The sequence below is a fragment of the Ananas comosus genome, unplaced genomic scaffold (genome assembly GCF_001540865.1).
Source record: "Ananas comosus cultivar F153 unplaced genomic scaffold, ASM154086v1, whole genome shotgun sequence".
NCBI lineage: Eukaryota > Viridiplantae > Streptophyta > Magnoliopsida > Poales > Bromeliaceae > Ananas > Ananas comosus.
The window spans coordinates 90,540-104,718 of NW_017893348.1; the positions used below are offsets into that span (position 1 = coordinate 90,540).

The 14,179-nt window shown below is 42.0% G+C and overlaps 2 protein-coding genes across 2 annotated transcripts; both read left to right on the forward strand.

The window, feature by feature from the left end:
- The first annotated feature begins 545 nt into the window (after window positions 1-545).
- On the forward strand, window positions 546-1,502 carry LOC109705740. The gene has a single exon (XM_020226515.1). It carries the CDS (start codon window positions 546-548, stop codon window positions 1,500-1,502), a length of 957 nt encoding a protein of 318 aa, XP_020082104.1.
- A 92-nt stretch (window positions 1,503-1,594) lies between these two features.
- Window positions 1,595-3,847, forward strand: LOC109705741. Its single transcript, XM_020226516.1, has 4 exons — window positions 1,595-1,700; window positions 1,885-2,009; window positions 2,583-2,804; window positions 3,491-3,847. The coding sequence occupies exons 1-4, from the start codon at window positions 1,595-1,597 to the stop codon at window positions 3,845-3,847; spliced, it is 810 nt and encodes a 269-aa protein (XP_020082105.1).
- The last annotated feature ends 10,332 nt before the right edge of the window (window positions 3,848-14,179 follow it).

Here is a 14,179-nt window from a genome sequence, read left to right on the forward strand (position 1 = left end):
CGTGACAGATAGAGTGGTATCAAAGCGTAAGTTAAGAGCAAGTAAAGAGAGAATCTAGGATTGACCTAGGAGACCCTCGGACGGTAAACCTTAGGGATATAGGTACGTGAGCGGGACGTGAACCTATGTGGGTGGCGGAAGTTGATTCTATTCGGTCGAAGTTGTTGGTGATATGTCTCTAGTTGCTAATAGAGACAGATTCAAGTGGTATGAGTTCTCGCCTCGAGGTGGTTATGTTGGCGGCCGACAACATGACACCAAGAGTCTAGAATGAGTACACTTGTGTGCTTCTGCCTGATTTCGTTGCTTAGTCGTTTCGTATCGTAGTTGCGAGAAATTGTCGGGTTAAGGTAATTAACCGAGTTGTTACGTTGCAGGAGGTAATGTCCCCAAAACACTACACGCGTAGATCCGTTCCGGCACCGCCTCCTGAGGTGCCCGAGCAAGCTCGGTCTAGGGAGGTGCAAGAGTTGCGGGCGCAAGTGACTGCACTAGCCGGTATGGTGCAGCGCTAAGAAAGCTAGTTTGAGCGCCTCCAGGAGTTAATGGAGCGGCAGGTGGCGGCAGCGGCCGCGACGGCGACCGAAGGCCGTGATCCTCCCGCACCCTCGACGAGCACGCCTGAAGCGGCTGAGAGTGAGGGCATAACGGCGGTTCCGGTGGCGGCACGTCCCCCGCCGGCAAGTGTTCCTCCAGTGGCTTCGGGTTCGGCGACACCCGATGTGGCAGCCGAGAAGGTAGAGCAAGAGCGTGCATTGGCGGCTCTCATTAAGTTCAAGAAGTTCAACCCACCTATCTTTGAAGGGGAGAAGGTGGAGCCATCGATGGTGGAGTTGTGGATTGACTCGATAGAGACGCTATTCAAGGACCTATACACCTCGGAGAAGGACAAGGTGTACCTCGCCACTCATTGCCTTGCGAAGGCGGCGAACATGTGGTGGAAGCGGGTAAAGCGAGATCGGCCTTCTGTCCTTCCGCCTATGCTATGGAAGGAGTTTAAGAAGGCGATGTTCGCAAATTACTTCCTCGACACGGTGAAGCGGAATCTACAGGAAAGGTTTCGCAAGTTGAGGCAGGGGGATCGCTCGGTGGCGAACTACAAGCAGGAGTTCTCCCACATCATAAATTGTGTCCCAAAAGTTGTTCGAGATGACCGAGACCGGGCCGACTGGTTCTTGCGAGGACTTCGACCGAAGATTTATAGAGTCGTGCAACTATTCAAGCTCACGACCTTTGCTGAGGTTTTTAATCGAGCATTGTGGGTGGAGCATGGCGATGCCCACGTGCGAGAGGAGCGTGAGTTGATTGCAGAGTCAAGGGATAAGGGGAAGAAGCGACCGGGCGGTGGTTCGGGGGGACAGTCTAGTTCCAAGAAGCCCCCGAAACACCCTCGCATGCAATCATGGAGTCGTGAGGCGCAGCAGTGCATTATTTGTGGTGGGGGCCACCGAGTGACGCAGTCTAGGCAGTGTCAAGGAAAGTGCTACACTTGCAGACAGTGAGGGCCCCGCTTACCCCGTCTGTCGCGTCGGCTCCAACGACTCCGGCTCATTATGGAGGAGCTCCACCTACTGCCGCGTTAGCGGGACGCACAATGGCGCCGCGTCAGCCTGAAGTGACTCGATCAGCTCCGAGCGGACGGGTATTTGCCGCTCAAGTTGAGGAACCTGCCGAGGCCGAGGAGCGCCATGTTGTGGCAGGTATGGTTTTAATTAACGGAGTTCGCTCCAGGGCTATGTTTGATACAGGTGCTACACATTCATTCATTAGTAGGCCATTTGCACAAATGCATGGTATAGAATTCCAGTTGAGTGGAAGCACTTGGCGAGATAGAGGGTCCCGGGTGTGCATTTGTCATCCGCAAGGAGTGTTTGGCATGTCCAGTTCAAGTGGGTAACTGGATTATGCCGATCCACATGCTGGTGCTCAAGAAGTTAAAGGACTTCGATGTCATCTTGGGCATAGACTGGCTCTCGAAATACTATGCGTCTATCGACTGTAAAAGCAAAGTAATCACATTTCGTGAGCCAGGACAGGAGGAGTTCACCTACCGAGCGTGCAAGAGCTCGTGTTTCGCCGCGACGGTGTCGGCGACGAGGGCGAGGAAGTTGGTCAACAGCGGTTGCGTGGCTTATCTGGCGACCGTTGTGGAAGTTGATCGAGTGGCTCCGGCACTCGAGGGGTTATCGGTGGTATGGGAGTTTTCGGTCGTTTTTCCCGCGGAGTTATCGGGGATGCCGCCGGATCGGGAGATCGAGTTCGTTATAGACTTGATTCCCGGTACTGCGCCGATCTCGAAGGCCCCGTATCGTATGGCACCGGCAGAGTTAAAGGAGTTGAGGGATCAGTTGCTGGATCTTCTCGACAAGGAATTCATTAGATCGAATGTATCGCCGTGGGGAGCCCCGGTACTGTTTGTTCGGAAGAAGGACGGAACGTTTTGACTCTGCGTGGACTATCGCGAGTTGAACAATGCCACTATCAAGAATAAGTACCCGTTGCCCCGAATCGACGACTTGTTTGATCAGTTACAGGGGTCACGAGTGTACTCAAAGATAGACCTCCAGTCTGGCTATCATCAGCTAAAGATAAAGTCAGAGGATGTTCAGAAGACCACATTTCGTACGCAGTATGGGCATTATGAATTCACGGTCATGCCATTTGGGCTCATTAACGCCCCAGCAGCATTCATGGATCTAATGAACCATGTCTTCAAGGCGTATTTGGACCGATTTGTCGTGGTTTTCATAGACGGCATCTTAATCTATTCTCGCAGCGACGAGGAGCATGCCGAGCATTTGAGGGTTGTGCTTCAAGTCCTTCGGGAGGAGAAGCTATATGCGAAGCTTAAGAAATGCGACTTTTGGCTCCGAGAAGTTGCGTTTCTCGGGCATGTTATTTTCGAGGATGGAGTTTCTATTGACCCGAGGAAAGTTGAGGCGATCAAGGATTGGCCGCGCCCGACTAATGTAACGGAAGTTCGAAGCTTTGTGGGCTTGGCAGGCTATTATCGACGGTTCGTGGAAGGTTTTTCGAAAATCGTGATTCCACTTACTCGTCTGACGCAGAAAGGCACCAAGTTCGTTTAGAGGGACGAGTGTGACCGGAGTTTCAACGAGTTGAAGGAAAGATTAACTTCGACTCCGGTGCTTGCCTTACCGGTGCAAGGTGAAGACTTTGTGGTCTATAGCGATGCGTCTTATTTGGGCTTGGGGTGTGTTCTGATGCAAGATGGAAAGGTGATCGCGTATGCGTCCCATCAGCTGAAGAGTTATGAAAACAACTACCCTGTCCACGACTTGGAGTTAGCCGCAGTGGTATTTGCTCTCAAGTTGTGGAGGCATTACTTGTACGGCGCGCGTTGCGAGGTATATACTGACCATAAAAGTCTAAAGTATCTGTTTACATAGAAGGAGCTTAATATGCAGCAACGGCGGTGGTTAGAGCTATTAAAGGATTATGATGTCACGATCCTCTACCACCCGACAAGGCAAATGTAGTTGCCGATGCTCTTAGCAGGAAGTCGGCGGAGAACCTCGCATTGTGGGTCACAAACCAAGTGCCCTTGTGGAAGGAAATGGGGCAAATGGATCTCGAGGTTGTAGCTCCGGAGGTTACGACTATGCTATCTACTCTCGTTGTCCAACCGACCTTGTTGGACAGGATTAAAAGCCTGCAACCTGCAGACCTGAATCTCCAAAAGGTACAGCGCGACATCGAGGGTGGGTGTGGCGGTGACTTCAGTATAAACGCCGGCGGTGTGCTTCGGTATGGAAACCGGTGGTGTGTGCTAGAAGGTGAAGATGTGCGCAAGCTGATTGCAAGAAGCGCATTGGTCTCCTTATAGCGACCACCCGGGGGCACCAAGATGTATCAAGACTTAAAAATGTTCTACTGGTGGCCGGGAATAAAAGGCGATGTTGGGCACTTTGTGGCAAGGTGTCTAGTATGCCAACAGGTTAAGGCGAAGCGCCGGTTTCCAGCGGGAAAGCTTCAGAGCCTACCTATCCCCGTTTGGAAATAGGAAGACGTGTCGATGGATTTCGTGGTCGGCTTGCCTCGCTCGGCGAATGGCCACGATGCAATCTGGGTGATTGTGGATCGTCTGATGAAGTCAGCTCACTTTCTGCTGATCCACACTACCTGGGCAGGTGATAGATTGGCACAGGTATACCTTGATGAGATAGTGAGGTTGCACGGGGTGCCGAAGTCAATAGTATCAGATCGAGACCCCCGATTCACTTCACACTTTTGGAAGAGCCTGCAGGAGGCACTTGACACAGGACTTGATTTCAGCATCGCGTTTCATCCTCAGACAGATGGGCAATCAGAGAGGACCATTCAGATTCTGGAGGATATGTTGCGAGCGTGTGTCATTGACTACAAGGAGAGTTGGTGTGATCACCCACCGATGGCCGAGTTCGCCTACAATAATAGTTATCAGGCTAGTATAGAGATGGCACCGTTCGAAGCTCTCTACGAGCGGAAGTGTCGATCTCCTATACACTAGAGTGATGTGGGCGAACGTGCGGTGTTAGGCCCGGATATCTTATGGGAGGTGAAAGAGAAGATCTGTCTCACCCGCCAAAGGTTGTTCACGGCGCAGTCTCGACAGAAAAGCTATTCGGATTAGCGCCATAGAGACTTGGAGTTCGCGGTGAGCGACCGCGTTTTCTTAAAGGTCTCACCGATGAGAGGGGTGAAGCGGTTCGGAGTGCGGGGGAAGTTGAGTCCCTGGTATATTGGGCCGTATGAGGATTGGAGTGTGTTGGAGCGGTAGCTTATCGGCTTGCATTGCCGCCGAAGCTCGCGGATGTTCATAACGTGTTTCACGTCTCCAACCTTCGCAAGTATATCCACGACCCCGATCACGCCTTGTTGTATGAACCACCGGAATTGCAAGAAGACATGAGCTACGAAGAGTTTCCGGTGATGATCATCGCTCGAGAGGTGTGCAAATTGAGAAATCGCGACATTCCCTACGTCAAGATTCGATGGAGCAATCACGATAATCGCAAAGCCACCTGGGAACTCAAGGAAACGACGAAGGCGCATCACCCTCATCTTTTTGAGGAATGAGTAAGGTATGAGTTTGTTTAAGTTTAAGTTGAATTTGGATTAGTTTCAAGGACGAAACTCCTTTTAAGGAGGGGAGGATGTAAGGAAGTGAATTCTCGAAATGCGAGAGTTGAACCTCGATCAAAATTTATCGAAGATGAGTTCGGAATGCTTCGGAAAGGCCGAAAGCGTCAAAAATGCATAAAATGCATTGTGGAGGACCCGCAAGAGTAAACTGTGCAAAATCTACACAATTGCAGATTTTGTGCTCTCGGGGACCGGTCCCTCTGGGAGGGGACCGGTCCCCGTACGCGTGGGAGGGAGGCAGGAGGCCTTCTGCGCAAGAGTTTTGCTCTCGGGAACCGATCCCTCTGGGAGGGGACCGGTCCTCGTACGCGTGAGAGGGGCTGAACTGAGGCTCAGCCTGTGAACTTGCTCTCGGGGACCGGTCCCCCTCTAGAGAGACCGGCCCCCGTAGCCCGAATTTGCCCAAGTTGGGCTGTGTATTATTGGCAAAGTTGAGGAGCTTTTGTGCATTTGTAGCATAAGTGGGAGGGGGTATAGAGGGGAGGTAGCTCTCTCTCTTTCTCATTTCTCCCAAACCTAACCTAAAACTCTCCCTCGCTCTCTCTCTAGAGTTCTTCTCTCTCTCTTCAAGGTGGAGAGGAGAAGAAGGATTGGTGGAGAAGAAAGCTAAGGAAGAGATCTTCACCCTCTTCATCTTCTCCCTTGGCTACGAGCAAGCTTATTGAGGTAAGCTTCCAGAGCTCTAATGGTAGATCTCTAATTAAGTTTGAGTTCTTTTGCTCTAGAAATGGTTTTGTTGGAACCCTAGCATGCTAAATGAGTGATTAATACTTAGATCATTAGATCAAAAGAGGTATTTTGCAATAGTTGCAATAGTAGGGTTCCAAATGGGGTTTTTGGAAATAGAGGGGCTTGATCTAAATTGATCATGTATAAATCTAATTGCTAGGTATTTTAACGCGTTGGCAAAGTCGGTTTGTCGATTCGTCGAGCCGGTGAGAAGATATTGCAGACAAGAGTGTTCGTGGCTTCGTGTTCACCCGAAGGGTCGAGGCGGCGACTAAGGATCGCGAAATTGAATTCCCAACTGCGTTGCATCGCCTAGAGGTGGGTAGTGCCATCCCGAAGCAGTTGAGCTGCTCCCTATGTCTGAGTTCTATATATGTTGATCATATTCCTTATGTGAACCTTATGCATGATAGAGTGTCTAGATGGTTACATTTACTATTCTTCCATGCTCCTTTGTAGTGTAGCATAGAGGCTTGACATATGGACTTAGGGTGCATGAGAATGAGCTATAGTAACATAGAACCCTATAGAGGAAAAGATAAGTGACAACTTGATCCTTTATCCATGAAAACAATGACATGTGAACTAGTGTGCTCAAGATTCCTTATCATGACGAGTGGCATGTAAACCAAGCAAATGACTTGATGAGTGGCATTAGAACTTAGTGTTAAAGAACACTTGTAGCGTGATGATTTAGGGAATAGATGAGTTTCCCTACTTGACACTTTGCATGAGATCGGTGTGACATTGATGACCCTAGTTGACAGGGTATCCTCAGTTGGCGAGGATTGGATCATACTCACATAGTTTATTTTTGGGTTGGTTGCTCCACCCGTTAGTGCACTCCGGAGGTGGTCACGCAGAGGACAGACGTAGTTGTCCGCAGATGGTCCCGGGTAGGTTGACAGGGTCCTCACCTAGGGGATTTGAGATGTGAGTCGAGGGCGAACCTTCGGGTTAGCCAAGGATTAGGTATTGAACTTATGAGAGTTATGCACATTGAGCATATTGAGCATAGTAAAGTTGCATTCATGCTTGATAGAGATGTAGTAGTATATTAGTGATTACATTGCTATGTTGTTTACTCATGTTCTCAAGGCATAGTAGTATAGTGCAATTCCTTTATTATGCATTAGTTTCAGCTTCAGATATCTATCTATCTATCTATCTGCTTATGCCTATTTAGACCTAGTGGGGAGATCAGCGGAGTCGGCGGCCGAACCTACTGTGAACTATGGATAATAGTTCTCACCCCACTTTGTTGCAGGGCCGAGTTCGAGCACTCCCGGCAAGGATCGTGGTAAGGGTATAGCACCCTAGCCTAGTTAGCAACTTCCAATTGCATTAGAGTACCTATGTACCTGTGAGATATTGATGTATTATTAGAGAGTTGCATGTATTTTGGGTATACTAGATGTGAGATAAACTTGGATGTATATATTCATTTTGAGAAATGTAAGTGATGTAACTGATTGAATGAAAATGTAATAGCTAGAACTATTTCTCTCTTTATTTTACTTGTATGATTACTCGTGTCTTGCTCTTATTTGTATAGCACTTGTGGTGCTTCTTGTTGTATCATGTATGTTTTTGAGTTATTCCTGGGCTACTCTTGTACATGATCTTGTCGTTGAGCCTTGGGCGGAGGTGCTGTCCGTTCGGCTTCTGTTCGACGTGCACGAACCGGCCAAATTGGTAGCGGTCGCGGGGCGTGACAGTTGTCAGCATGCATTTTCTTATTTTGTTTAGTAACTCGAATTCATGGATTTGCATGATTTTTTATGAAATCTAAATTTTGAGCATAAGCTAGCTCAAGAGGGCCGCAAAACAAGAAAATGCCACGGGCTCAAGAGGACCGCAAAATGCCATAGGCTCGAGAGGGCCGCAAAACATTATGGGCCCAAAGCAAAAATGATTAAACAGTTAGATGGATTGGAATACTTATAAAAGCATAGTAAAAAATTGTAAGATGAGGATGATGACTACTGGATCAAGTATATATTCGTGATGCTCATTGACCGGGGCTATATTAGAGTACGTGGCTTAAAGATAAGAAAAGAGAGACACTAGGTAGCTACGATGCTCGAACACCCTATTCTTCCGGTGTACTCACTAATGTGGTTGATTTACAGTAAGTATCCTCATTCGGAGATAGAGATTTTAATTCTCAGTTATTTCTCTATAGTACTCATTTCTCGCCTTTGTCTCTAAAAATATTATTTTAGAGAATGCACTTACTCCCTATGAGATTATCCAACATAATTTTATTTTAGCCTAAAATCAAAATTTTATACTTCTAGAAATTTTGAATATAAAAATATAATATTATTTTATTATAAATTAATTTTTTTTAAAATAAAATTAATGATGTTAGATTAAGAGATACTAAATATTATCTTATTCTCCAAATATCAGCCGCACACCCTACGTAAACGATCTAATCCATTTGTTTTTTTTCTTTTTACTTTTTTAATATTTTTTTGAAATTATTCCTTTAACATAATTAAATATTTTTTTTGAAAAAAGTTTTTTCCAACAACCAAATATTACTATTATTCTCTGAACTTTTGGTAGAGTTTCATTTAAACCCCCAAACTCATAAAATGTACATCTCATACCTTAAATTCTAATATTTCATTCATGTTACTCTTTTCGTCAGTTTTCGATTAACGGGGCTGGACGGTAAACTGACGGAAAGGATAACATGAATAAAATATTATAATTTAAGGTGTCAGATGTCTATTTTAGAAGTTTGAGAGATAAAGTGAGCCTCTGCCAAAAGTTCAAGGAGTAACCTACAATTTACCCTTGAGGTTACTACCTAAAAAATATGCTGTGTTTGAAACTAAATGGTTAAATCTAGGTAATTAATTAATTATCTTTTTCCATATTAATACCTGAAAATTTTGTTGTGTTTTGGAACTTGATGTTTTAATCTAGAATCATTAATTAATTATGTTTTTGTCATACTAAAATATTTTTATAAGAATTATTTATCATACAGATGATAAGATTTCCTAATTATTATCACAATTTATTAAAATATAAAAAATCCAAAATTTTAATTTAAATTTTGTAAATAATTTTAAACACATCAATTTAAGTACATATTACTACAAAATTAAAAATAAAAAATGTTTTATTTCATAGGTTTAGGGAGGGGTAATTTTGGCATTTTAAAATATCAATGACTAGTTATTCTTTTATTCTCTTTAACCATCTAAATATTATTATTTTTGTTTATACTTATTCTCTAATTTTTGTCTAAAAAAATTTATTTTAACTCTTATTAATATCTGAACTTATATTGATTTTAGAAATAACTAGTTTCTATGCATATATGAACAACGGGACCCTTAGACTGCGTTTGGTTCGGATATAAATAAGAATTGCTTACTCCAGTGATAGATATAAGTTCAGATATGAACAGGAACTAGACCAATTTTTACGTTTGTATGAAAATTGGATTGTTTCTAGAAATAAGGTATAGCATTTCGATGGTTAGATAGGAAAANTATTCATTTAGTTGTGGTTGTATACTGTTTGTACTTTTGTACTTGTGGGACGCCGTGCAAATATAGGGGAGACTCTGTCCATGTGAACAGTGGATTCCCTATATTTGTGGCGGATCTGACATACTCTGGGGTCAGATTTTTTTAAAAAATAAAAAAAAAAAAATTTAAACGCTTTTCCGCTGTGTTTCAAACTAAAAGGGGACCCCGGGGCGTGACAATAGTAAATTAAATAGTTAATTAATAATAAATAAACTAATTAAGAATAAATTAATGGTAAATTAATTAATTATAATTAAAAAATAAATTAACAATTAATTAATTATTAATTACTAAATAAATAAATAAAGTAATTATTAATAATTATAAATAACAATAATTTAATTAATAATTATAAATAATAAATTAATAAATTATTTTATTATTTAAGCACTAAATAATAATTTAAATATATTAATTAAATTAATTAATTATTTAATATCATAATTAAAATTATTTTTAGATTTTAATTAACATTATTCTCAACTGGGAGTAAGATTATTTCAGAGAAAAAGTGAAACATCAGTTCTAATCTTATACCGACTTATTTGAGAAATTCGAAAATTACTGTTTTTGGGTGCTAAATGCAGCGTTTGAAAACAAATGAGAGAATAAGAAATTATTCCCACTCTGGTTCCACAACCAAACGCTACCTTGAAGATGGAGTCTTTTTCCAAATCCCCACAGCTTGGTGGGTCTCACTGCACTTTTCACCCTAGTTATTTCTCCGACTTGGTGGGCCCCATGAACTAGAAACTCCAAAAGCGACTACGAACAAGTGTCCTGACCTCAATGGTCGCAGCGGTGACTCAGCCAACCCAAAGGATAAGCGCGACACCTGTTCCCCATTTCTCTTTCCACAGTACACCGCAACCCGACACAATTGTTGTTAAAGAAACTACCCCGCTTTTTCCTTAATTTTCGATCTCGCCCTTTCTTGTCCGTAATAACGAGATGAGGAATCTATGGACCACTGTCCGATTGAGATCCAACCGCTGATACTTTGTCAAACGCACACGACAAATCCTTCGGAATCATCGCTACATCATACGCGAGGAAAAAATGGTTTGATCGAACCACGGTCTATAGACGCATCCCTTAAACTCGGATGTAAAGCCCTAATATAGACTAAATTTATTTATTTAAGGAGCCGTTTGGTTCCTTACATTTCAATTTATGTGCATATTTTAATTATAAACAAATCTAATAAAAAACCTTCTTTTTTTGGGTCTACTTGCATTTACTTGCTATATTTAAATTTATAATTAGAAATTTTATTAACTCTATTTTAAATTATGTTCAAATTGGATGCAATCACAGATGCAATAATTATAGAGAGTTAGTAGATTTAAAAGATAACCACATCTATGTAATCATATCTAATTAGAAAAAAATAAAATTTTAATTTAAACACTCTCATCACATGATATAATAAAATATTGGGTTAATTGCATATACATCCCTACGAACATGATGAATTGCATATATATTTTTGTAAAGCTCAATTTTCATAAGTTATTCCTACAAAAGTCATAATGTATTCAGATATATCACTGCCGTTAGGATCCGTTATAAAAATTTCGTTAACCACAGTTAAAATACTTAACTATGGTAAATTAATAATATGAATTGATAATTTTGCCCTTCTTCTTCCTCTTCTTCTTCTTCTTCTTCCCTTTCCTCTTCCTCTCCTGCTTCTTCTTCTTCCTCTTCTTCTCCATATCCTCCTTTTCCTCCTCCTTTTCTCCTCCTTCTTCTTCTTTTTCATCGTCGTCGTCGATAATCCGATCGTCATCGTCGTCATCGTGGTGCCCGCATGGGTCGTCGTCACGGGCGCCTCCGACGACATCGGCCGCGCCTTCGCCTTCCGCCTCTTCCTCGCCCTCGTTGGCCGCAACCCCGACAAGCTCCGCAAGGTCACCGTCGCTGTCGCCGCCGTCCGCTCCCGCAGCCTGAAGAGGAAGAGGAAGAGGAAGAGCGCAAGAGCAAAATTATCATTTCACACCTCTACTGTTAAAAAATTAATAACTCTCTAACGGATCCTAACCACAGAGATATATCTGAATACATTAGGGGAGTGTTTGGTTCGCTTCTTTTTCACTCTGGAATACGAGCGCAAGAGGGAGTGTTTGGTTCGCTTCTTTTTCACTCTGGAATCGAAATCGGAATGGGCGAATCCGTTTGTGGGTGTTTGGTACGCAGGAGTTCCATTCCGATTCCGATTCCCGAGTGGAATGAGAATCCCGAATCACCTTTTTTCTAATCCGGCCTAAGAGGCCGGATTGGAAGTTGAATCCGGATAAAATAGATATTTATTCGGATTAAATTTATTTTTTCAAATTTTTTAATTAAAATACAAGTTTTAGTTTAAATATATATTTATAAATTTAAATTTAAATTCAAATTTATAAATTAGATTCTAAATACTTGATTAAATTTTAATTTTTATTTCAAGTTCAAATTTAAATATATTACTTGGTATCTGCAAAAGCTACGCAATAAAAAGTACCAAGATATTATTATGATAATAATAACGCGGCCTGGTTAAACCTCTAGGATTTATAATAAATTAAATAAGAAATAGAATTATCTATTTTCCCTTTTGAAGTTTTTTTTAGGGGACATCAAAGTATCAAAGAGTGAAACGGGAGGACACCAAATTTTACATAGTTTAACGGGGGACACCAAAACAAAAATAGAAAAGTTATCGAAAAAGCAATTATAAAATAATTTAATATATGTTTTTTGATATCTTTAGGTAGATCTAAATAGTTTATAAGTGAAATCATGGGAAATTAAAATTGAAATAGTGACTAAATTCTTTTTTTTATTACTTTAACTATTCTTTTTCTCTTTTTTCTTTGGTGTCCCCTTGTTTAACTATGTAAAATTTGGTGTCCCCCCGTTTCACTCTTTGATGCTTTGGTGTCTCCCCCGAAAACTTCAAAAGGGATCTATTTTTCAAGTCTAGTATATTACACTTGATAATTAAATATTTAAAAAATGATTTATAAGACTAATAAGCCTCATCTAACCCGTACAATGATATTCCCACCTTTAGGTTGAGTGGCAAGCGCTCGGTCGAAAACAATCCAAGCTTAATTCAAGCTATAGCTTAAGAAAACTTAAATATAATGTTTACATCGGATAAAACTTAACTAAGGTGTAAACAGTCGAGAAAATTTTATTATACTATGGATAGTTTAAGATAAACACTAGTAGAAAGTAGAAAAAATCGAAATCCTATATTATTGTAATAAAAACTTAAATATAGTATGTAGTATAGAGAAAGTATGATATAATATATATTCCCAATAAACGTATGTGCAGGGACGTTCGTATCACTTAACGCCTATATAGGGACGTTTAACCTTTAAGGTATTCAATAGGGACGTTTTCAGAATTAAATACGTCTATACAGGAACGGCAAGTCTAGACAATCTTTTAAAAGCAATTAGTGCCAATTTTATGAATTACTACCAATTAATATCACACTTAAATGCAAAAATGGGAAGAAGAAGAAGGAGGAGAAGAAGAAGGAAGAAGAAGCAGCGGCCGCTCCTCGACACCGCCGTCGCTGCCACCGCTGCGGAAAACGAAAACCACAAGGGAGAAGGAGAAGAGGGAAAAAGAGGGAAGAAAGAAGAAGGAAGAAGGAAGAAGGAGAAGGGAAAAGAAGCAGTGGCCGCTCCCTCTTCTTACAGCAGCCCCAGCCAGAGCCGCCTTGCCGACAGCGCAAAGGGACAAGAACAACGAGAGCCAGAAACAAAAGCAGAACCAGAAGCAGAACCCGCAAAAGACCCAGCAGCGACCAGCGATACCTCCAGCCACAGCCACTCCAGCCACGCCTCCCGCTGCTTGGCAAAGGCAGCTACAGCAGAAACAGAACCAGCACAACCGGATGAGACAGAACCAGACGCAACTCCCGAAGCACAAGGCAAAAAAAGAAGCCACGAGCAAGAAAGAGAAGGGAGAAGAAGCAGCGACCGCTCGAACTGGAGCGCGGCAGCGGCGGCAGCAGACGAAGCCGCCAGGCTTTTCCTTCTCTTTCTCTTTCTCTTCCCCTTCTACTATAGAAAACCTCCCTATATAAACACTCCCATTTTACCAGTAAAGTGCTCTTTTGACAATTTTTTATTTATCAAGAGATTGTCTACAATTAGTAAAGTGTTCTTTTGACAATTTTTTATTTGTCAAGAGATTGTCTACAATTAGTCTCCCTGTAAAGACGTATTTAATCCTGAAAACGTCCCTGTTGAATACTTCAAAGGCAAAACGTCCCTATAAAGGCGTTAAGTGATATAAACGTCCCCGCACATACGTTTATTGGGAATATATATTTAATTATTAAAATATACATATATTATATTTAAAATAATAAACTAAAAATCAGGTTGAATTTATATTTAATCTCTACAGTTTACCCATACCTATCAGCTTTATAATAGGCTTGGGCTTGGGCTTACCCCGCCCAAATGGACTCGATTTGCCCATACCAAAGCCAATACCCATGTTTTTTATTTTGGGCTGCCTATACCTATGCCCATACCTAAAACATAAATGCGGTAGGTTTGGGCTTGGGCCGGGCTTATTTAATATATACATCTATGAAATAAAAATAAATAAATATATTATATATTTTATAAATTATTAAAAATAAAGAATCTAAAAGTAAGTTGTCATACCTAAAAATTTTGGGCGACTCAGGCCCAGGTCTAAGCCCAAAGCTCAAAAACCAGCCTATGCCTATACCC

Bases quoted from the DNA above. Each gene is read 5' to 3' on its own strand.
- LOC109705741 (XM_020226516.1), top strand. From the start codon at position 1,595: ATGGCGCCGCGTCAGCCTGAAGTGACTCGATCAGCTCCGAGCGGACGG. The intron at 1,701-1,884 runs GTATGGTTTTAA...TGGCATGTCCAG, and splicing joins GGAGCGCCATGTTGTGGCAG to TTCAAGTGGGTAACTGGATT. The intron at 2,805-3,490 runs GTTGTGCTTCAA...CCACCCGACAAG, and splicing joins AGCATGCCGAGCATTTGAGG to GCAAATGTAGTTGCCGATGC.
- LOC109705740 (XM_020226515.1), top strand. From the start codon at position 546: ATGGAGCGGCAGGTGGCGGCAGCGGCCGCGACGGCGACCGAAGGCCGT.